At 44.1% G+C, this 24285-nt stretch overlaps 1 protein-coding gene across 1 annotated transcript in view; it reads right to left on the bottom strand.

Annotated features, from left to right (window-relative positions):
* SLCO3A1 (solute carrier organic anion transporter family member 3A1) overlaps positions 1-17156 on the bottom strand; it is a gene marked incomplete at both ends in the record, with an annotated part of 132917 nt that extends 115761 nt beyond the window's left edge. The window contains one exon of the mRNA XM_080350966.1: positions 16986-17156. Within this exon, the coding sequence (XP_080207092.1) occupies positions 16986-17156 (171 nt within the window). The remainder of the gene's footprint in view (positions 1-16985) is intronic.
* Positions 17157-24285: the final 7129 nt, after the last annotated feature.

Raw genomic sequence — 24285 nt, 5'->3', positions numbered from 1 at the left:
AGAAAAGGAAAAAAAAAACAAACAACAACAAAAAGTCACATGCCTCCTGAAGTTAAACAAGTGTATTTTCCACTATTCTAGTGAAACTGAGATTGATACTGATCAAATACACAACAAAAGCCTAACCTCTGATCCAGGCAATCATTGCAGCAAACAGCAATGCAATTGTGCGGTCTCTACCTTCCCCATTTGCTTCCTGAGGATCCTGCACGGGACGCAAGGGACTGACCCTCTTCCCTGCCTCCTCCGAGCATGAAAACTGCCCCATTTAGAGAGACGTGAACAAAAAGATCATCAGAGGTGTTATTTGCAACCAGCCCCCTCACATCCATCACGGAAAGTTCGCGTGAGTCACCGACAGCTCAAAATAGACCCAGGTACAGAGCACCAGGCCACAGCGAACTTCCCAGCAAAACTTAAAAGGCTTTTTCTGCTGCTCTGAAACGGATGCCAATCGCAGCTGAGATCTGCATTTTTGTTTTAACCTTCTGAAGCCCAGATCTATGGTGATATTATCACAACCACAGGCTGAGTGTCCACACGAGTCTTCTGCCTCCAAGCCGGCTGTTCAAGATTCACCTCACTGTGTGAAGGCAGCTGATATTTTAGTCTCTGACAAGGTATCTACACAAATACCTCCAGTGCCAGAATCCATTTGTAGCCTACACTTCTCTTTAGTAGCACACATGAAACGAAGCTAGTGGATATTCGAATACTTATTTATTTTTAAATGTTATGTCATTTTCACTGGCATTAAAATAATGCATCATAAGCATGCAAAGAATCACAAACCTCAACACTGTAACTGCGTTTTTGCTCGCTTTAAAAACTGTAGCACCAAACAGCACTGCCAGCACATTTCAAACCTGGAGGATGAAGAATTCCACGTGGAATCAGCGTGCACATTTCAAACCTGGAGGATGAAGAATTCCACATGGAATCAGCGTGCACATTTCAAACCTGGAGGACGAAGAATTCCACATGGAATCAGCGTGCACATTTCAAACCTGGAGGATGAAGAATTCCACGTGGAATCAGCGCGCAGCAGCACTCAGGGGCTCACAAGCAGGAGCGGCCGCTCAGCTCCGTCAAAGCAAACAGCCAAGGGAAAGCAGCAAGAGCATCTTTGACACATTCGGAGACAGATTTCATTTTTTTCTTGTGGCCAGCAAGCCAGCTACAGAGGAATTCAAGCCATATATAACTTAAATGTAGGCTTCTACAACACCAAAGGTGCTCTTGGCCATAAACAGGGCTAGCAATAAGATTCATACATCAGCCCAGGACTCTGAACAGGGCGCCATGATCCTGGGTTCACTTCCAGCAGAAGTGATGAAACTCTCATCTCTGGAAGACTCTTACCAGGAAAAAAGCCCCTTCCTATGAACCATCAAAGGACTGGAGAGGCAGGAGCCTGACCTGTCACACTGCACCACACTTCCCCACCTCCCCAAATCAATGCAAGTTTGCTTGTTTATCTAATAAAATATTTCCTAACACAACACTTTCATGCCTGCAGAGAAGGCTTTCTATGATAAAGAAGTCTACTTACTGCAGCAGAAACCATAGTGCAAGCCTGACAGGAAAACCTGTCAGGCAAAGGACTTCATGTTATCTTAATTTACGATCAAGAGCTGAATTCAGGGCTAAAGGTTGCATCCGAGTTATGCCACAGGGCACATCAAGAGGAGAGGCAGAAGCATTCCCAGCTGCCAGGCATGAACCAGGGCAGAAGCGACACTGGCAGGACACTCTAAAGCAGCATTAATAAAAGCTTTGATGGAAGCTGAATTCCATTTTCATGGTTGGAGGACAGCGGTGATTATAAAACAGCTACATACTGAGAAAGGAGGTTTTCTGACAAGTCCCACTACTTTTCTCCTCATCTGCTCTGGCTCTGCTGATATCTCCACTCCCAACCCAGCTGCAAGGATGCCTGGCTACAGAAAATAGGAACGCAGCTTAGGGAGAAGTTAAAGGCATTTCTCATCAACCAGTACATGAAATGCTTTAATTTAGTAAGCCTTGGGAGGAAGGAAGGCATTTAAAAGGGAACCAACAAAACGGCCACATTGTAATATCAACCCACAGCACTTCCTAACGACTCATAAAAGAAATAACAAATTGCTGTCAGCATCTGCGTGTGGAATTAGGGTCTCTCTAGCACCTAACTAGCAACATCCCGAGCTTGTCCCAAAACCACATGAGCTGCTTCGCTTATTCCCATCTCACACTCTACAGCCCACACAAGAGCTGTCCGTGTCATCCTGCTTATTTGCTAAGTAACACCCGCCTACAAAGCTGTTCACAAACTACTCGTTTCTCCTTCCACGTTGTCTCCGTACAAACAGGGTACAAACAGGAGCTGCCAAACTTCCCCTTGAAGAATGAGGCAGGTTGGGAGGGAAGTACAAGGGGGTCTGGGTGTAAACACACAAGTCAGGGCTTGATGGTGATTGTAAATCTACTCCAATTTGAGAACCTGATTATTATCTGAACAGTTCCTGTGTGAAGAATTGGGGGTGGAAGTCAGGAAGGGCAGACTTGTGACATTTGCTTAGTTAAGTTTGGCAGCCCTGAGTGCAACACAAGCCACGCAACTTTATATCCCATACCATCATTTAATCTCCCTGTTTTGCCACTTCTCTAAAGCAGAAAGCCATTTTCCTCCTGAATAGAAGGTGATTTAGGGGTATCTTTTAAAATAATACACACAACACGGGGAATAAAAAAGTTCTTACAGTTAAAGGAAAATTAAATGGGAGATAGACTTGTCAGAATCTCACTTGTTTCAACATATTCTCTGTAAAATGGAGATACAGGCAATGGGATGTCCCACCAGATGATGGGAGCTCTGTTCCTTGGGATTCACTATGAAATAAGCCATCAAAAAGCCAATGAACAAACACACATGCTGAGGCCGTACACAGCTGAATTTCACCTGTGTCTGCAGGATTAACAAAAACCCATGTAACAGACAGGAACCCAACAGCAGCTGATGGGGTTCCCTCACTGTAGCATCACCAGACACTGCAAAAATTCAATTAATACATGCAAAGAGAAGAGAAGTCACCACCTCTTCCACTTACAGAGTGGAGGTCAATGTGAGCAAAAGCACAAGATGAGAGGTTCCCATGGAGGACGCACTACATATTTGTGAAACCAAGCAAGACAAACCTCTGAGATCTCAAAGTGGCCCATGCAGCCCCTGAGCTTGGGTTTCTCAAACTGAGAGTGATGAGAACAGGGATGAGCCCAGTCCAGCTTGCATAGGGGAAGCTAGAAAACTGGCACCTGCATTAGCAAGTTACATGAACTGATTTGACTGGTGGAAGGATCGTTCTTCATTCAGTCTCACTACCTGCTACGCTAGATCTTTTGTCTTCTTTAACCCACTCCCATTAAAGTTTTCCTTTTGGCTCCATGCCCATTTTCTTTCTGTGGCACATAGCCTATGCAACTGTTTCAAATCCCATGTTTTCATCTCCTTTCACAGCTCTTCACTCACCCTTTGCAGACAGCTTCTACATGATGTTCATGCACTTTATACACAGCTTCTCCTCAGTTCCCACCTCCCCAAGGTACCAATTACAATACAGTTTATTGGCCAGGCACGTAACATTTAGACTCTGAATTTGGCATGCTTTAAACAAAGCTAGACACCACTGAAACAGTCCACTCAAGTCATTAACAGGGAAGGAGATTTTTCAAAAGCACTTACGTGGCTTAGGAACATGAGTCTCATTTTCAAAGAGACACTTAGAGTAAAAGTCATTTTTGTCAATGACAGTACAGCTCAGAAAGGATCTTTAAAAAATAACACCCTTGGGCTCTTTTAAAATCCATCACTACCAAAAAGCAAGTAAAGCAGCCCTGAGTAGTCTTTTCCTGTGAAGACTCAAAAATCAGCGGGCTGGATGCATCAACCTTGTGGTTTCAGGCAGGTGTGAAGGAAGCAGAGATGTCATTCAGCTGGCAACAAGGCTGCATCATAGCCCAGGGTGAAGGGAGAATGCTCCCAGATGAACCACAGGTAGGATGAACACAAAATTAAGTAGCTGATGGTCAGCTGGTTCAGGGTCCAAGCCAGAGTGCCTTTTTCATTCCAGTTACCATCACTGCAGCAGCTGAGTGCTCATCATTCCAGATGCCCATGAAGCCAGACAACACTATAGCTAGCACATTTGCTGATGGCGAGAAAAAGCCCAAAGAAAGCCTGGGGAAGTCCATGACAAAGCCAGGAAACAAGCCCAAACACCCCTGGTCTGCATCTTCACTAGAAAATACAAATAGTAGTTGTTCCTCAGCCAAAAAGCCTCACCCCATGGGTAAAGCTGTCCTCTCCCAAGTCTGCCACATGTCACATTGTCCAAATGCGAACGAAAACAGATTTCTCTGGGCACGAACATTAGTCTTGACTGATGAAGGGAGTCACTTTGGACATAACAGCTCTTGACTGCCAGCTGCAAAGTAAGAGCCTGGCTTGAAAACATTACTCACATGTGGCAGGAATGTTCCTCTGTCCCTGCCAAGATGCCACCATCAACAGACTCTGCCCAGCCAGTCCTGGCTCACAGGAAACAAGTCTCTGTTCCCCCATCATTTAATCTCTCACTTGCAAGAGCAGCGGGGCCGAGGGAAAGGGCAGGGAAACACACAGTGACATGGGCTCCTGGAAACACTCCATTTTTTTGTGATGCTGTCTGGATACCAAGAGTTGTGAGTGTAATCGGGATGCTGAGAATCAAATTGAAAGTGTCTGAATCTATACACTGTGCACCATAGGGGGCAAATAAAGGAGAAAGCAAAGGTCATTTTAGTTTCAGATTGCATTTCCAGCATAGCAGAGTTGTGTGCATCTCTTAAAGATGCCATACATTGAAGCCTCAGTGTGATGTCTAACAGAAATCAACAATGTTTTTGGTCAAATTCAACACTGGAGTAAACAAATTCAACACTGGAGAACCAGACACACTCCATTCATGCCAAAAAGCATTGTTAGCTAAACCAGAAGACCCCACTTCAGCACAGGCCATTTGCAGAACATTCTTGTTCATTTTGGCCAACCACCCCCACCAAACAGCAATGCCATCTCAGAACAAGTCATTTTGAAGATGGGGACACAGAAGTATTAAGCTGGGATGTTACAGGAGAGCCTGGGAAAAATCTTCCAGTCATGAGACCATACAACCTTATACTGATTCTCAGACTCACTATGGCTTACAGAAGAAAGAAACCCAATTCAACGAAGCCATATAGTGAGTATTTGCTGCAGCCCCACTTGAAGGACTCTCTTCATAAGTAAAAGGAGCTCTCCAAGAAGTTAAATTTCGCCCTCCTTCATCCATCCCAGACTCTCCCTCCCTTGACTCAAAATCCCAATTAAGCAGAGCCCTCAACTGGTTTCAAGCTCTGACCCTTAAGAAATAACTTTTGTGTCCTGGATGAAAATAAGCCAGTTTCTCCTGCCAGCAACCTCCCATCCCAGCAATGCAGTGAAAGCAGAGAGAACTTTGCATCCAGATTTACCTCTGGGTTGCTACCCTGCTAACCAGCTGCTCACTGGATACCTGCCCACACCAAAGAGGCAGCATATTAACGTGGGAGCATCTTGAAAACTCAGATAACAACAAGGAACCCTGGGCACTGTTCAGAGATATAATTCAAGAGTTTGCTGTTTGAAAATGGCACAGAACCGATTCTAGAGGCTGCATCCAATATTTCCCCAGAGTCATTATAAACAACTACAGTAATTCAACAGAGATCTATTTAAATAAGAAGGCAAAATAAAAAATCTGGCAAGAAGCTTGTCCAGCATTGAATTAAGCTGAATGATTCAAATCAGTAAGTGCCATCTCAGTTATGAGAGGCTACACCATAAACCCCAAATGCTTCCACGGGACACTGCAGGAAGGAATTTGAAACTTCTGCCTTCTTGGTCAGGGCTAGCACTGAGATTAAGAGCAACACAGCAGCCCTGACACATCCTAATCCACAGAAAACACTGGACTTCTGTATAGGGCCAGCATTTGAGAAAGCTTGTACAGTTGCGCCAAATGACACAGCAAACCCACAAAGCTGTGCCTCTAGCACATGGTCTGCTTCTGTGGCTTAACTTCAATAGCCACTGAATAACTCCCAAGCTGTTTTTGGAATCCATTCATTCACAGAGATTTGTTAATGCAGAAGTGGCCTCGATTGAGCAAATAAACTCTTGGAAGCAAATTGTTTATCTAGCTCCATGGAATGCTTGAAATCTTCCCTTTTCAGCCTTTGTTTTCAAATTCTTTAAAGTTGGTGGGTTTGAATCCCAAAGACTATGGGAAAGCTCTTGAGTAACCCCAAGCCAGCTCCATTTTTTTTTAAATAGTATTAAATATCACAGATTATAGCTAGAGAAGAAACAAAAAACAAAATCCAACCTTAGACTAGCATCATAGCACTGCAACGCAAAGGCTCAAGCTAGCCCTGTGGCTTTTAATACCACCTTTTGATGCCAGAAATACAAACTCGGGGCCAAAGCAGCCCTCTTTGGACCAAAACCAAGATCACAAGATGCAGCAGGTTCCTGCAGGAACACAACTGAACTCAGTGGGCATTCACTACGCTGAGCACCTCGGATAAGACTGACCACAGGATCACCCAAACCATCTGACATTACAAAACTAACATCAGCACCCTTCACAAACAAGCACCCATAGACAAGGCATCTCTTCAGCTGAAGCTCCTGTCCCTCCGCCAGCAGCTGCGCTGACTTCAGACATAAGGACCTGCATTATAAAGAGCCATAGGCAGCAGGAAACAAAGTGTGCATCTCATGCAGGGGCTGAAAGGCCCATTGTAGTTAATTGCTCTCAGCCCTGTACGTTGGACAAGACAAAAACAAAAACCACAGTTTTCTTTTGCTGGTAAGCCCTAAAAAAGCTGCCCACTATTTCTCATAAAGGGCCTATATGTCCAGCGCTTTCTCTGCCCATCTCACAAACCACAGCACTTAGCCAAAGCTATGAGGAAGGTTAATCCCCACAATAATCAAATTTTACAGGCAACGCCTGCAGGACAGAAGGAATATCACCACGTTTTAGTCGCACAGACACGTGTTTCTCCTTGGGTTGAACCTGCTTGTTGCCCAGCAGCAAACCACAAAAATACACAACTGACCACCAAGTGCAGAGAGAACCCAAGCATGGGAAAACCATTTACTCAATGCCAGCCAACATTTCTGCAAAGAGCACATTGGTGCTCAACCATGATTAACACTTCACTTTAGCCTGGGGGTGAGGGCAGATGCTCTCCCAGCAGAGAGCATCCAATGGAGACATTCCCAGTGAGCCTGGGAAGAAGGGGTGGGATGGGGGGAAGGCAGTGTTTTCATTTTTGCCTTTGTTTTAAACATCCAAATCTATTTTAATTGGCATTAAAAATTAAATTTCCCCAGGTCAAGTCTGTTTTGCCCCTGACAGTAATTGCTAGTCTTTATATCTCAACCCACAAGCTTTTCCATCTCACTTTCTGCTCCCACCTTATTGAGGAGGGGAGTGAGAGAGCAGCTGGATGCAGTCCAAGGTTAACACACCATAACACCTTACAAAGCAAGGTGGATACTCTTTAAAAGAGAAAAGTTAAAGCTTTAAGAAAAACTTGGCAAAAATAGCTTTACTCAACCACAGCAATTACAGCTTTTCCTGCAGCTCAGAGGAACGACCAGAACCATGCCGTAAGACTGAAAAACTGGAAATCTAAACTGAAGTTTTTCCTCTTTAAAAGTCAAGACCTCGGTACATATTGTTATTTTATTTGTTATTGTTATTGTTATTTTTCCCTTGTTTCCTAGTTACAGGGAAAGAAAGGATCAACCCTCTAATTTGGCATCTCAGTCCATCAGGCAACACCCAAGCCACATCAGGAAGAGAAGCAAGCATGTTTCCAGCAGATCAAAGTCATTAGCAGGGCACAAGAAGCAGCAGGACAATACTGGGGGCATTTCTTGTTCAAATTTTTCAAAATAATTTTCACTTCATCAGTATTTCTAGTTTCTCTTTTGGAAGCTCCAAATGTTGTCCCTCATCTCCATTGACATTTTTCAATATAGACATGCATCTGGTACTATTCAAAGGTGAAAGGGATTCGTCCTGCTACTTCATCAAGTAAGGCACATGCTGATCTATTCTATGGTTCCATGGTCTTCCTGCAGCCAAAGCATGAAGTTTGGCCCACAGTCCAGCATCATAACACCCTCAACCAACTCTCTGGTCTACTGATAATGATGTGCCCACCTACGTCTGCATGAAGCCAAGGAGAGAAGTAGAAAGAGGTAGCAGCTATTTCACATCCTCCTTTTCAGAAATAAAAAACAAGAAGCCCAAAACGACCTTCTTGCAGCCCTTCCTGTTGAAGTTCCAATGCAGAAAACAAAAACCAGTCATTTTTTAACAAGATGAGTTGCAACCCTATGAAGTTGTGGTGTTTTCTCTCTCCCCGTTATCCCTTTGGAGAAATAAAGGGATAAAGCAAATGTAAAACTATGGAAAACTCAGAATTCTGTCCTGATATGGCAAATATACTCGTCACTGCTGAGCTCTGCCCATCCTGCATTTGAGTGTAGGTGCTCCCTGACAGCTGAAAGCATGCGAAGCTCCACTTAATGCACATTCCAAGGAAAAATACTTACTTTTCACCTTACATACATTTGTAGAATAATCCATCTGTTTTAGGAACATAGAGGGCACCACTACATGACACCTTGAGCGCAAAGCAATTCCAAATCTTGTCATTCAATCCCTCAGGCATTAAACTGTTAATTATCGCCTTAAAATACACACATACAACATACACTTCAAGACTGTTTCTTATATACTGACCCGAAACCAATGCAGATTTCAGTTCAGCCAAAAAAATCTAATTTACCACTATACATTTTTAGAAATGAACAGTGCAACATTTCTGAAAGGTTTCTGCATTCTTGCACACCCATGCCCTACAATTCTTCCCACACAGCCAAGCATTCTTTTAGTCTCTTTTTGACAGAGCTCGTAGTTGCCTTTTTATTAGAAAAACAAACAAACAAAACACTAGAGAAAATGTTGGATTCAGATGCAAACATCAAAGCATCAAAAAAAACCCCAACCAAACAAAAAAAACCCAAAACACCACCAACTTGAAAGCAAATTTTACACAGTTGCTTCAGAAACCATAAAGCGGAGTGAGTCACGAAGACCTCAAAACAACTGAATTATCCGTGTTCCTTCAAAAATTTCACTGTCATTTTATGGATCACCATAAAACTGAATTTTAGGCTTTTTCCCATTTCCAGTAAACTAAGACATTATGAATTATACAGGTGAACAGCATGGTAAGCGTTTTAAAAGGACATTTTAATATTAAAAATAAGACAATTCCAGCAATCCTTGCCCGGAAAACAGATTACGTAGCATGGAAATCAACTTTTGTGTTCCCACACCTGCCATCACAGCTACTTATCTAAAAGTCAGTGGGGCTGCAAACATGCAGAAGTCATCCAAGAGATAGCTGGAGACACCAAAAAGATAAAGACGTTAAAAAAAAATACAGAGACATTAACTGGCTGCTTGGTGGGAGGAATGGATACTATGAGGGGAGAAGTAACAGAACGGAAAAACAAACTCCAAACCACGGCAAGTTGTTTTTCTTCTTCTTGAACCATGGAAAATAAATAACAATGACGATAAATATTCAAACAAATGTGAAATAAATATTTTGCTTTTATGCTGCAAGCAGTCATCTAAAATTACTGTGTTCAGGCACTGCTGCAATACCAGCCCCAGCAAGAGATCTGCAGCTTCAACACGACACCGTGCAACAGCAGGATGAAACCTGCCCCCTCACTTCAGTAAGAAATATTTGGGTATCAAAATGCAGAAGCACATCATATTCAGAATAAGGCTGAAAAACAGAAAGGTGCTAACTGGAGAGCTTAAAAAATAATCTGATTTTAGTTATGACATCTTTCCTAGATTTGCTAAGTGAGGAGGGGCAGATCCAGTCATACCTGTGCTGTACATCATCCTACATGATTACAACTGCATCCCCACTTAAAATGGAAAAAGGAATGGTTCCTTTTCCCCATGTTCTGCTCCATCCGCTCAAACTGAAACATCTTGGATGCAAGGATCATCTCTCTAAACATTACCAAATCCTCCTCAGCAACGAGTCCTCCAAACACCGATGGAAGAACTGCCAGACACTCCGGGAACTCCCTGAGCAGCTTGCTATCGCTATTGATTGCATCCATAGCATATGAAGAGTGGCAGCGTGAAATCTCTACTCAGTGGAGCAGGCGATGCTATTTGCATTGCAGTATGTATGTACAAAGAGTCAGAGTCTAGTGGTTGCTCCAAGGTGACCTGGAGACGGGACTCTTGGGGTTCTAGTCCTGGTTTTGCTGCAGAATTATAATGAAACCTTGTAAATCAAAATCAGCGGCCCATTTTTCTACGCAATAGGAAAAATTAATTCTTCTGAACTTCACTGGAGCACTTAAAGGAGTTACTATACAAAATATTATCATGCGTTTATTTAAACCTCCTTGGATGATGCTTAAAATATATCACTTTGCAGCTTCATCTGGTGTTGATCAGAAGACAAAGCTACACTGATTCATCCAAGCTGCGACCTCACCCACGAAATAGTATGCCATTGTTTAATCTTGCTACCGCGAAGGAATAACTAGAGACCAAGGAGCATACAAGTAAGGAAACATTTGGGGTTATTATACACAGAGGACAAATTCTTCTTGACGAATTGCAGAATAACTCTTTTGCAGTGATAAATTTACACTGCTGTAGCAGAACAGAAGCTGGCTTTTGGTTCTTTACAATATCCTGAAAGTCAGGGAAAAGAAAGCCCATGCAACTGAGGAGACAGCCCTTTGCTGGAGCATTTGCTCTCCCTTGCAGAGAAGGAGAGGGACAGTTCTCTCTGGGACAACGGCTACGCTACAATTTAGAGTAATGCTGCAAAAGTCCATATGGAAGCACACCACAGACCTTCAAAACAAGGCGTTCTCTGATGTAGTTCAAGATCCCTCTAAACCTCAGAAGCATTAGTCCTGCAGACAGTTAAAACTCGCAGAGCTCATTGTGACACAGGCACACAGCAAATGCTAAAGGGATTTTGGAAGCGAAGGCCGGCCAAAATAAATGAGACGCTGGTTTTATGAGGGATCATAACATTTCTAACAGGCTGCTCTTTCTTTCGGGGCTTGCAAGGGAAAAGGAAGAACGGCCAAACTTTCCACTGAAAATAATCAAAAAATTGAACACTAAAATCGATTAGTCCACACTCTTATACATCAAGTGCATTTTGCCTTTAAATGCATTTAAACAAGAAGGCATCAGATCGTAAGTTTCGGTTTTCTTTGCAAATTGCACATAATAGAACATGTAAGAGATAAACATGTCATTATCTCTACACCTTTTCATCTGTTAGTATTAGACAAAAGAAAACTTTAAACCAAGGCATAAATGCCAGTTTCTCACAAGTCTTCCTGGTATTAAAAATAAACCAAACTCACATCTGGACCAGAATTTGTTTCTACTAATTCGTATAAAGCTTCTACGTTAATGAGTCAATGGCACACTCCTGCCCCAAGCCCCACAGGAGGCTGAAGGCATCAAAACCCAGAGCTGGATCTTGTTTCTCCTACACCCTGCACTTAGAGACCCAAAAAAACCATCAAAAGGCTTCTCAGAGAAGAAATATGAATGCAGTCAAAAGATCTAGTTTAGAATAACTTTCCACACAACTCAGCTGCAAAACAGACAATATTCTCTAATGGGAAAGGCATACTAGAAACAACTTTCCAGAAATAACATTGCTAGCAAAGATATATTAAGGGAAAATGAACTGTAAGCAATAACCAGCCAATGCTTGGCAATCTTCATCCCCACTAAAACATTTATTTTCACTCCATGCTTTTTTTTTTTTCCCCTTAAATACCCCAGTGACAAATAAATTATGAGAATTACAGCTAATTTATTACTCAGCACTGCTGAGGATGGAAAGAAAAAAAAAAAAGAACAGCAGTATTTTAAAGCTGATTCTTATTCTAGGAAAATAAATACTTTAATAAAAACAATAATAAATTCAATGGGAAATACTGTTCTTGCAGCTAAGTCATTAGACTGAAGCACCTGAAAATGGAATTCCTTGCTCTGCCAGGCTCTTCCTCTGCCCACGCCTGAGCCATTTGGGTTTTATTGCTGTTAATCAAGCAAAAGGCTTTATCAATAGCTTCAGCAACAGAATCAAGCTCTAAATCCCTGCCTCAGTTTCCCCACCTGTGACATTTCTCCCAGCCAGTCTACTCAGATTGCAAACACTCAATAACAAATTCTATTGTACAGCACCAAGCACAACTGAAGGCTTTGAAGCTTTGCAGTACTCCTATATTAAAACTGTCTTTATTGACATCCACCATACAGACATCTCCGCTGACTTCAAGAAGGGTTTGACCATGTCTCTACAAGAGGAGACAACTTCTTTCTGTAACAGGAAAACAGTATTGCGTTTGCCTCATTTAACACAGGAGGGGAAAGGGTCGCACACCAAAGCAACTTAAACACAAGCCAAATTCTGCTCTTAATCCCTCAGTTCCCTGGTGTCTGTCTAACAAAACCTCTATTTGTGTTTGTTCCAGCAGAAACCCTTTGATGATTAACTTTTGTATTTATCTCTGATACTTATTTTTTCCTGAAAATTGAATGTTACAGTTTTCATTAATATCCCAAACCCAAATAGCAATAAAAACTGAACAGAAGGAGCCTGGTCAGAGACCACATACGCACATACAATCTCACCTGGATTTACACAGAACTATTTTTACTGCAGATGAGTTAAGAGAGCTTTTGCAAGCTGCAGTCAAACACTGCTGCATGGGCGAAGCTCTAGCTGGGAAGTTAAGCCTGGCTCAAAAGTTTTCATTCAGCAAAACAAGAAGCAATTTGGCATTCATTCCCATGCAAACACCAATGCACCTTCCTTGAGAGGGACCAATTCTTTTCCTTTCCATCTCATGCTCAGGCCAGTCATCCTCTATCACTGGATAAAACGCATCAATAGCTGCATTCAAAGCTGCAGCAGAGACATCTCAGTAAAGCTCTGTAAAAACAGCTATCCCGAGCACACCAAAAAACTGTTTCTCAACACGCTTCCCATCTGCATGCCCTTTATCTAAAGAAGCCCGTGACTTTGGCAGATGTTGGATGCTCGCAACTAGGTCAGTTTGAAGCGGAGCGAGCTGAGGCTAAAGGCTAGGGAGAAAAAATAATTAAATTGTGCTCCTGCTCCACAAACTATGGCTGTCAAACCCAGAGCTCTTCGCCTTCTGCTAAAGCAATGATTTCACCACTGGCGAGGCAAAAGATTTGACTGGCAGGGTGATGAAAAGCCTCAGCGATAAACCATCAGGAGCACTTGGAACGTTACTACCAGTTAAAATATTTCAAAATATAATGCATGTAGGAACTTGGGAGGGGGGGGGACACAAAGATGGAAGTGTTGCCAAGGTATGTGAATCAGCCTTATCGAAATCCTCATCACTGCACAGCCGGCATGACTGATCACACTGCTGCATTCGCCTGAGAGGCACAAGGCTCCGGCTGGAAAACACAGGTTCCAGCCTTTCTTCCCTCCCGGTGCCATCTGCACCAGCAGCGCTCGGCTCTTTAATCCACGGACTCACACTGCAGGAGAGCAACCGGGGGTGGAAATCATCTGGGCTTTTAAAAGTTGCTGCGAAAACCCTGAGTAACTTCTGCAGCAGGAACGCCTGCAGACTACAAGCAGCATTCTCCCCGCTGCCACTGCAGTTGCTGGGAAATTCAAGTTTCCAAAAGCACGCAGGAGTAATTAGATGAAGCCAAATAAATGCATACACAAAACCTTACAGGAATATGCAAATAATAGGGTGTATTCAGCAGCCCCAGAAATGAAGGCAGCAGCACAGGCTCGCATTTGCATAAACTATGCAGGATATGGCACCAAGTCATTTTGGAACATGTGCGTTTTGCAAACAAAATTGACAAATATTTTGGAACATGACATTGATCAAATACTCCCTAAAATTTCACATGAAGAACCTCAGAGACACGGGACTAATTAACCGTAGACCTTCACTGTTGGAATCCTGGGGTATTTTCACTGCTGAGCTCTGTGGGAAAAGAATTGGACTTTATAGATTTTATCAGCATTTATTATTTATAAAGTCCTCTTGGCAAGCACAATGTCTTATGAACAAATAAACGTGAATGATCTGTGCTTCAAAACCACATAATGAATGAATGAATGTCTACTTTGTACATACATTCAAGTGGGTGCCACTAGTTTATTGTGCAGAGAACATGGAAAAAAGAAGTTTTTACATATCTAAAAAGAAGTAGCAATATTCACTTTTAAATGTACTGACATGAAAGCCAAGGCCAATCAAAATGGAACTGTTCAACCACTCTTAAGCAGCCAAGCCCTTGCCTTGTTTTCTTAATAAGATGAGTTTTTACCCTCAAAGTCTCCCTGTGCAGCACAAGACAGATCAAAACTGAGGAAATCAACTTGTCGCCGTATAAGGCAAATGTCTCTCTCTGGGTTACAAATAACCAGGGAAAGTCACACATGTGGCCAAGCAAAGCAGAAGCATGACCACAGTACGCAGCTCACCGCTGAGAGGCTAAAATTAGCAGTTTATTCAACTGCCCAGAACTACATGCTGTGTCTGCCCTGTGCAGCATCTCCCTATTTGTCTTTCTGTTTGCTCTCCGCTTTGTCACACCCGCTAATTTGTCCCTTGGGGAGCAGCCCGGCACTCCACTGCTGAGCCCAACAGCCCCTGCTTGTCCCAGGAGCCCGAGTAAATGAATATCCACCTGCAGTTACACCTGGGCAACTCGGCAGTGTCTCCACTGATTTCCCCCCAAGACAGCACCTGAGAGCCACACCTGGCCCCACAGGACACTTGGTCTGCAGAAATGATCAGGTCCTCCACACTTCCCACTGAGCATCTTTCCTGCTCCTGCTCTCGCTCCCCCACGACACCTGTAAGTGCAGCACTCGTTCAGATTCACTTTAAGCACAGATTTATCCTCCAAAGATAATTCCACATTTGCATCTGTTCATTGTATGAAGAGCTGCGTGGTATTTGCAATGATGGAAGATAAATTATACAGCAAACGGAGGAACACTTGCCCAGTGCAGCTGGGCCACCACTTATGCATGCTAGGGATTGTTTTGAGTTTAGTTTCCTTTTTTTCTCCCCCACACTGGCCAGTTGTCTGTTACTGTTTGTGGATCTGGCTGGTCATGGGGACACGATGTCAGGCTGGTCAGGATACAGTCCCGGAGAATGAGAGAGGACAAAGACAGCAGCACCTCAGTCGGGTTAATCCCTCAGGGGAGGGAGGCAGGACTCCAGGAACTGTGATGACAGCAGGGATTTCCAGCCGGTGGGGCTGGAGTGCATGAGGGAGGGCAGGCGCAGTCCGGAGTGTGCCGCAGGAGTAGGGGAAAACAGGAAAAGAAAAGCTAAATTGGCAAGGAGAGAGTGATGCAAAGGAGTTAGAGGAAAATGCCATGTGAGGGACTATTACTGCTGATCCAATGCTCAGATGCTGTAGCAAACTGTGCCAGTACAGAGTCCTGTAGCAGATCTATGCATTTCCAGCACACTGGTGCCCACTGGGTGACATCACCTCAGTGGGCTCTTCCTTGGCCATTACTTTGATGAAAGATTATCCCACATTCATTGATGCTGACAGCTCATTTTGCAAGTAACTCATTAGAAGCAACATATTTACTTACTAAGGTGTTACTCACATAAAAGACGCATGTGCCTGTCTGGCTTCTACAAATTAAGTGATATCCACCTACATTCACACAGGGTATAGAATTCCTGATTTTCTCTCAACAGATGTGATGTAGTTGCCTTTGCAATTAAAATACGTTCCAAACTAAACTTATGTGTTTTATTATCTGGAGTTGACTGCTAATTTCCATTTCATATTAGCAGGGAATATTAACCACGGTTAGTTTAGCCACGTACCTTGAAAAATTATAGATCACGTTCAGTACAAATTTGCATAAGCAGTTTAAGCATGAGAAGCAGTGTTAAATACTCAATAAAAGTACCACATGTGTTACTGTATAACATATTACGTGTATGGCCTCAAAAAGCCTCAGAGATTATGAATACATTTCTTTTCCATGGAAACTATAATTCTCAAATCCAGCATGCTATTTTGAGAAATTTAAATCAACTATACACTTACATCTGCTGGAAGAGGACTTGATTTTCACAGGCTGCCTCTCTCTCAGTGTGTACTCAAAGGCACAAGAACTGCCGTATGGACATCTTTCCAACTCTTCTACTACAGTTCTGCCTCTGACACCAGATCTCACTATGCAGATTCAGTGCAAAGTCTTATTTTGACTGTTCTCCACCTAACACCAAGACTTACGGGGCTGGTGTACTTAACACCACTGCATCACTTCAAAAGGACGAGGAAAATTAGTACATGAATGAAGTAAATGCCCCACTAGATTTTCTTGTTGTTTATTCGGTATAAACTGGAAAGGCTGGCACTTGATCCGAGTTACCGGCCAGCTCGGCATCCAGCAGCAGTGACGCGCCAGCCCGCATGCACAGCCGGGCAGCGGCGCTTCGGGAGTCCGGCGGACCGGCTGCCCAAGTTACCGCCGCACACGCCAGAGGGACGGCAGAAGGGAAACCCCTCCGCACTGCTGAGTCATTTAAGCCCTGAAACACTGGGCTGGTGTCAAACCCACCCGGGGAGGGTACGGGGGCTGCCCACCGAGCTGCCCCGGCCACGGGGAAACTTCCACTTGTGCCAGCGCATCCCCCGCTCCGCGCCCCCCGCCCGGCAGCGGCCGCCGGCCGAGCTCCGCCGCGCCGGCTCGGCAGGTAACGCCGGGGGGCTGCGGGCCGGTCCGCCACTCACCAGGTAGGCTCCCACCGTGCCTTGGGCCAGCATCAGAGCGCACTCGGACACCAGGAAGAGCTGGATGCTGGAGAAGCAGGACACCTTCCTCCGCCGCCTCCGCTGCCGCGGCGCGCCGGCCCCCGGGAGCTCGCCGCCGCCGCCGCTCGCCGAGCCCCGCTTCCCCGGCATCCTCCCGGGCACCGCCGCCGCGGGATGGCGGGCCCCGCGGCTGTTCCGCGCCTTCCTCCTCCTCGGGGTGCCAATCACAGCGGCAGCCCACGGCGGCTGCCTCTCCGCCCGCGGGCTGCTGCCATGGCCAGCTCGCCGCCGCCTCCTCTCGTCTCTCCTCCCCTCGCCCCGCCGCGCTCCCTCTCTCCGCCAGCTCCGCGCAGGCCGGATCCGCGCCCCCGCCGGCGAGGGGCGGGGGAAAGCGCGGGGCTGGCGCCGGCGGAGGCTCCGCGGCGGGCGGGGCGGTCCCGTCCCAGGGTGCGCGGGGCGGCCCGGCGGTTCTTAGCGCTGCGGGAGGGGGCGGCCGCTGCAACACCCACCGCAACCGCCCCCCCCGTGGGACGCAGTTCTGAGCGGAGAGCGCTCCCGCACGGGGCTGGAAGTTTCTCACGCAGGGTGATGTCCCCAAATTAGGCTGGCTCGCATCTAATTCCTGGCGTCCCCCCGCTTGGGTGCCCTAATTTCGTACTGCTGCAACTGCTCCCTTTTAAAGGGCAAATGTAAGAATTGCACGTTCAGAAAAATCAAACGGCAAGAGGTGTCGTGCGTTGCCGCTGCCAGGTGGGTGAGCTTTAGCTCTCGGCCCCCTGCTCCATGTCCCCAGCCACGCGTCTTTCTGATGGTGCCTTTTGTTGTCACCCCACCTCCAGTTCTAATTTCAGGAGATATCTTCTTTTAAAAACCACTAATCATCACTTCTACTATTACAGATCACATTCCTTGTTGGCGTAATAGCAAACCTGATCTGCGTTGCTCTTCAAGTGCACTTTTCCAGTTCATTTCTGGGTCCACACTTGGGGCTGCTGCCTGACTTATGTTATTAAACTTCCAGTTAAGTGGAAGTTTAGATACTTCATCCACTTAATACTAGGTTGTCTGTGGCCTTTGAGAGGAACAGTTTTTTGTAGAAACAGGGACTACATTTTTCAAAAATAATTGCATGATTTGGATCATAAATTTCATTTTTCAAAGATGTTTGGGGCTTCATACCTCCTGAATACATAGAAAGATGGTTTTGAAAATGGAACTTAAGAACATCCTAATTTTTCAAGGCATAAGCCAGTCATCACCAGTCATACTAGGAAGCCCAGACATTTTAAATGAGCCCTTCTTTTTCCCAGCACCCTTTCTGAGTTTCTATTCCCAGAATATTTTCATATTTTGGGGGGTTTTATTTTGGCCTTCTTTCCTATGAGTAGCTTTAATAAATTGATACTGAAAATTAATCTTGAGCAGTCTCCGCCTAGGTTGATGAGCCTTTACCAAGCCCAGCTGGTGCCCATTGCCCCAGCAGAACTTCAGACCATTACTGGCAAGAAATGCAAGAGACCTGGCACGCTCAGCTCTTGCCCTTTGCCCATCAGCTGCCAGCAGCTCCTTCCCATCCTGAACTTTGGCTTGTCACAGCTTTACCAGCAGGTTTGGGCCTTATCAACAGGTGTCAATAGTTCCATCTACCCCAGGGACACCATCTCCAGCATAGATGGCCTGAGGCAGCAGTATCAAACAATTAGTGGGGAGAACAATCTGGTGCTTGTAGCTGAGTAGTCTCAGTTTTAATGAGATACATATCAGTCTTTCAGACATTGTTCACCTCACAAGATGCACGTTACAAGCTACCTGAGGCCTCAAATGCCGATGTTTTTGCATCAGGTCATGAAAAACTGGCTTGTCCTTACAGGGTTCTGACAGTTTGCAAGGTGTTTGTTTTCCATTCAGGAAAAACTGGTTCTTCTGCCAAAAGAAACTAGAAAAAGCTCATTTTCCGGAAATCTCTTAAGACTACAAAAGTGCTCATCTCCTTCGTAAGGTGTTTATGTAGGGACTTCTGCTATAAAAATTCTGAAGTTACAAAGCTAGCGAAGTCTCTATGTCTTGATGGATAGATTCGCAGACTAATTCAATTAGCATGGCTAGACAGATGCTTTGCTCCAGATGGATGCTATGGTGCGTTATAAACAGGATGGACAATCTAACGGGCGTTTCAATAGCTGAAAACAGAGTCTCTGAAAACACTTGAGCATATAGAATTATGGCAGGGGAAGTCTTAGAATTCCTTGAAAAAAGAAAAATTGGGGGGCCCATGCTGGTCTTTCCAGTCAGCTTTTGTCTGCTCTATGTTGGGTGCTAAAGGCAGCAAAGCTCTGCAAACTCATATAACTCACCAAATGTGTATCTGAAGACCCAAGTAAACTTCTGCATGTGCTACCACAGTTACTAATATTCACATCAGTGCTTTAAAGCTCTTGAATATATTTAATATATGCAAGTGCCATCATGTGTCTTGATCACATCTTAGACATCCCATTAGAAGAGTTTGTCCAGGCTGAGGAAGCAGATTTACTGCTTGTCTGCCACAAGGAAAATGGCTGCTAGAAAAATTTGACACTAATACTAATGATCTGAAGCATCTGGTTGGTTATTGCAGCAGAATACGATTATCAGTTAAATTTCTGGTCAGAAGAGATTGAATGCCTGGATTTTTTTTTCCTCTTCTTTATATTATAAACATGCATTTTTTTCCTTTAGAAAAATTCCTCCTGGATTGCTCAGCTGAAAGACAGAATGAGAGTCTTGCACCTCCAGTCCTATGTCAGTAGACCTGAGTTTGCTTTCAACATACCACATTCCTGAAGGATCTCAGCAAAGTGCTTCAGGGATGGACAAGCGACCTGTTTGGATTTAATAGTTAATTATTGCCATACCCAAACAGTTTTTCTGAACCAAATTGACCCAGCTTTAACTACTAATGTGTGGAATACTAATGTTCTTGGATTATCGTGACCCTTCAATGAAAAGGGACTTTATAGCTTGGATAGTCCCTTCTCCTCAGGGCTCAGTAGTTTTGCCAACACAATTCTCAGCTATTTCCACAACCAAAGCAAGCATAGCAACTTTTTCCCCCACAATAATTTGTATTAAATTTCTTGCAGATACCTTGTCAGATTTTTATAAATACTTGAACATTCATAGCTGGGAGGTGTTGTGCTGTCATAGATAAGGTTGGACACTATAATCTTTAACAAGTCAGCTCCCTTGAGACAGTCTAATTGCATCTTGTCTGCTGGACATCTCCTTGTTGAGTACTTGGGGGCTTGTGTCAACATTCACCTTTGGGTAACCTTAGCAGGTGGAGTTTTCGTGATCTGTCACCATCCTAAAACAATTTCTGCTTTAGTTCATGTTTTTTCCTCCTCTTTGTGGCTAATTTTATTGAAAATTAACTGTGTAGTCATGCATTTTGATACCAGACAGGCATAACTTTTTCTCATCCATGTCTAGAATCATGGCCTATGGGATGTGGGATGCATGGCTGGCACAGAAGAAGGCCTGAAGGAGGGCCATGAAGGTGAGAACCTCAGTGAAGCACTCAACTGAAATCCTACACCTCAAGGGGCAAAAGTGCAAACTTAAAATCCGAGCTTAGCCATCAGCAGTGTTGGTAACAGGAGGAGAAACAGCAGAGGATGATTTTCCTTAAGCAGATCTGGTGGAAACCTCTTCTGTGGAACATGCCAAGGCAAGCAGCTGATCTGTGTCGTTAGGCATCTCTATAATTGCCAGTGGAATCAAATTCCCAAACCTTCCGGACGTATTTTACAGTCCAGGGAGCTAATGTGCGCCTCATCCAGTACAGCCGCACTGGAGCGGTGGTGGGCACCCATTGTACCTATACTTGCTGAGGATGCAGCAGAGGAAATCAAGGACAGGTGCTAAGAGAAGATGATGTTCTCACAGAAGACATATCGATCCTGTGGTGTGTAATAAAAAACCCCAACAAAAGCAGTGCTGCAACCGTAACTATTACCTTCTCTTACCAAAACTGCTCACCACAGGCCTCTGGACATTTTCTACAGGGCCATTGTGTGTTTTCTTGCTCTACACTGCTGTAGGGCAGGAGCAGCTCTTAGAGTCTGATACTCACCCAAGTGTCTGCATCCTCACCCTTCCCCATGGTTTTGTGGCAGGTGACTGTGCAGTGCGGCATTAGGGTTTCTGTCCTGTGGCCCTGGGTGCCAATCCAGCTGCAAATCACTGTTTATCTGGTGTAAGTACAAGAATGACTGAGGAACAGCATCTTGAGAGCCACCTTGCTTGCTACAGTCTGCTAGGTTGACACTTGTTCTGCTCCTGGATCATGGAGTAGATGCTTTTCACCTGGCTCTGAGAATGTCACAGTGCTGCATTAAGTGCTGGAAAATAATGTTGCTGAGAGGTTTGTATTCTGCTCCATTCAAAATTATGCCAGTGAAGTTAAAAACCAGGCACAGCTGCCTCAGATATCACTCTCAGACTACACCCATTTGGGTTTCTTTCCAGCCATGTTGAGGCCAGTTTTCATTTGCTTTAAGCCATTTGGATGAAAGAAAAGCTCATGTGCTGCCAAGGTGGATTTGCATGCAGCATCAATCATGTCTCGTCGGCACCAGATCTACACCCCTGTCTGGTCCTACTTGGTGCATTTGTCTGAGGGAAGGCTTACATATTAAGAAAACGAAGAATAACTTCAGATATGTTCAAAGAGCAAGGAAGTACACATAAATAAGTAAGAGATCCTGGGACTCTAGGCAGGACAGTTTTCCTTGGGATAGCTTTGAAATTCTGTTTTGTGAATGTCTGGTGCAGAACCCTATAGATCAGCTGGTACAGGAGGGAGGTGACAGGAAAGGTTTTTAATCATCTGCCAGTGTAGAATGGGGAGTATAAGTATTCACATCAGCCAAGGGTGTGCAGCAGTGAGGAGGGTTCAGATTGGGACAGCTTGTGGATGTATCAGCAGCTGTCATTTCCAAGATACCACAATGCTAACAGTTTTAATGCAGTTTCTTTCTATAAACACTTCCGACTTTACTGCCTTGCTATTTTGAGTCCTGCTGGAGACTTGGACTCATTTAAGAGGCATTTCCTTCAGACAAGCTGATTAGATAGCTTTCCTTCCCCGAGATGATGAAAGCCTGGAGAACACCTCGCTGAAGCTAAAAATTGCAGAAAATTAAGATACATTAGTTTAGCAAGAGGTGCAGGTTCACCTTGAAATCTTTCACTATGAAAACAGTTAAAAAAAAGAGAGGAGGTTCTTAAATGCAAAAATTGGATGACTTGTCTACAATCTACCTTGCGTAAACCTGGCTCCTAACCTCTAATTATGCTTTTCCCAAACAAACAAGGCTCAGATCTAAACGCAGCTGAGTAATCTCTAATGTCATTGACTCCATGAGACCTGAGGGCATGCGACACTTTTGCAGGAGAGCTAAGCACCCAGCAGGACCATGGTGTGAATGGAAATCAGAATGACTCTTGAATAAAAGCAATGTGATTTAGCAAACACAGTATAATTGTGGAGTACCTGCAAATATTGACATCAGCCTAACGCCTCATTTAGTGAGAAAGTTAATTTGCAGAATCAGAAAATGAAAAGCAAATTACTGGACAGTAGACTACCACTTTCCTGGCTGTTAATCAGCTTCTCATAAAGCAATGATTGTCCAAACTATAAGTCAATATACAGTAAAAATATTTGTATAATTTCTTTGTGGCAAGAATGAGACCTTGAAGCTCTAATTCTAGAAGATAATTCTATTTAGTCAATCAAAAAATAAAAAAAAAGTAATTTCATCTGTTTGTATTTTACAAATTGATGTGCATTTATGAAACTAAGATACCAGCGGTAGGAACACCTTATTACAAACGTTCTGTTTTCCTGACACTGTCACACTTTGGAAAACATTCTTGGCCAGAATCATCCGTGGCTGATGATGCAGCAGAAGGGAATGTTCCCTGGAGTCAGTAAGAATTTGTCTACCAGGTGGTGGGGTAGGACAGGGAGTGATGGTGCCATCTTTTGTGTAGGAAGCCACAGCAAGCTCTCACACAGTCGCAGTTGCTGGTGACACATGGACACTTCTGCCCAACTCTGAGCATTAGTCTTAGTGGGTCAGCCCAAATTTCATTCCTGGGATTTCATTTCGACCCCTTACTTTGTTTGTTTGGGTTTTTTTGTGCTAGTTGGACGCAATTTGGTTCTTTCTGTATCTGAATGTTCCACCTCGTACCTTCCTATAATAGCAAAATGCAGCAGAGCTTTTATATGAAAGTTTGTGAAGTGCTATGGACCAAGGGGGCTGTAAGCACTTTGTGAGCGAGCGAAGTTCCAGCCAGACACTGAACAGTTGTGCTCAATAATACCTTTACAGACCCAATACTTGTAAATCAAACTGTCTCCTTAAAAAAGAAACTGTTTACAGAGATACTCAATGGCATCTTGAAATTTAGCCCTGTATACACAGACTGATTTCCCATCTAGCCATTTGTTTACTGTCCGTGACTGTATTTTCTGTGCATCTTGGACTTCTGTGTGAATGCTTTCAATCTGCCATTCATGCTTGCCTTATTCAACACAGTCATATTTTTTTCTCTAGCCATGATGTGCAGCCTGTGCCTGTCTCATGATACTCGTTCCTGAGTTTGTTGAAATTACTGGTGTATCTTTTTGAAGAAAAGATTTCATTAACACCTCTGAGCTGGTAAAAACCTGGTTTAGGGCTTTGCTGGATTAGCTGGATCTTCCCAGTGGAAGTGACTTTCCTCTGTGATTTTGTGGTGAATTTGTACTACTAGAGTCTCTGTAACACATTGTAGTTGCAGATGAAAGACCTGCGAAATGCCACTGTGGAGGTTGCTACTTCTGTCAAGCGTTCTGTAAAGGCGTTCATGGGACAGTTTGAAGCTAAATACTGAGCAGATGACAATTAAAACAGTGTCCTATGCTGTCAGCGAAAGAATCAAGACAATTAGCAGACACAAAGTAGGACCAATACAGACAGAAAAGGGAGAACTGCACTGACAGTGTTGTGATGTTGCATGGTAACTTCTCAAAACAAAACCAGCTCCCATAAACCAGCCTTTTTCATGCCTCTTTTTCGGCCAGAACTGAATTCTCTCACCCTTTCAACTGATGTATGTTGCCAGTTCCATTCAATAGCTTCTTCTTAGCAGCAGCTAATAGTACTATTGGGTGTTACTTTATATACTTATGTAATTTCAGTTGAGCTAGCTTGCTGTAAAAGAACACCTTTTTGTCACCTTAGCT

The sequence above is a fragment of the Nesoenas mayeri genome (genome assembly GCF_963082525.1).
Source record: "Nesoenas mayeri genome assembly, chromosome: 11".
Lineage (NCBI taxonomy): Eukaryota > Metazoa > Chordata > Aves > Columbiformes > Columbidae > Nesoenas > Nesoenas mayeri.
This window is presented reverse-complemented; position numbering and strand designations above follow the sequence as displayed.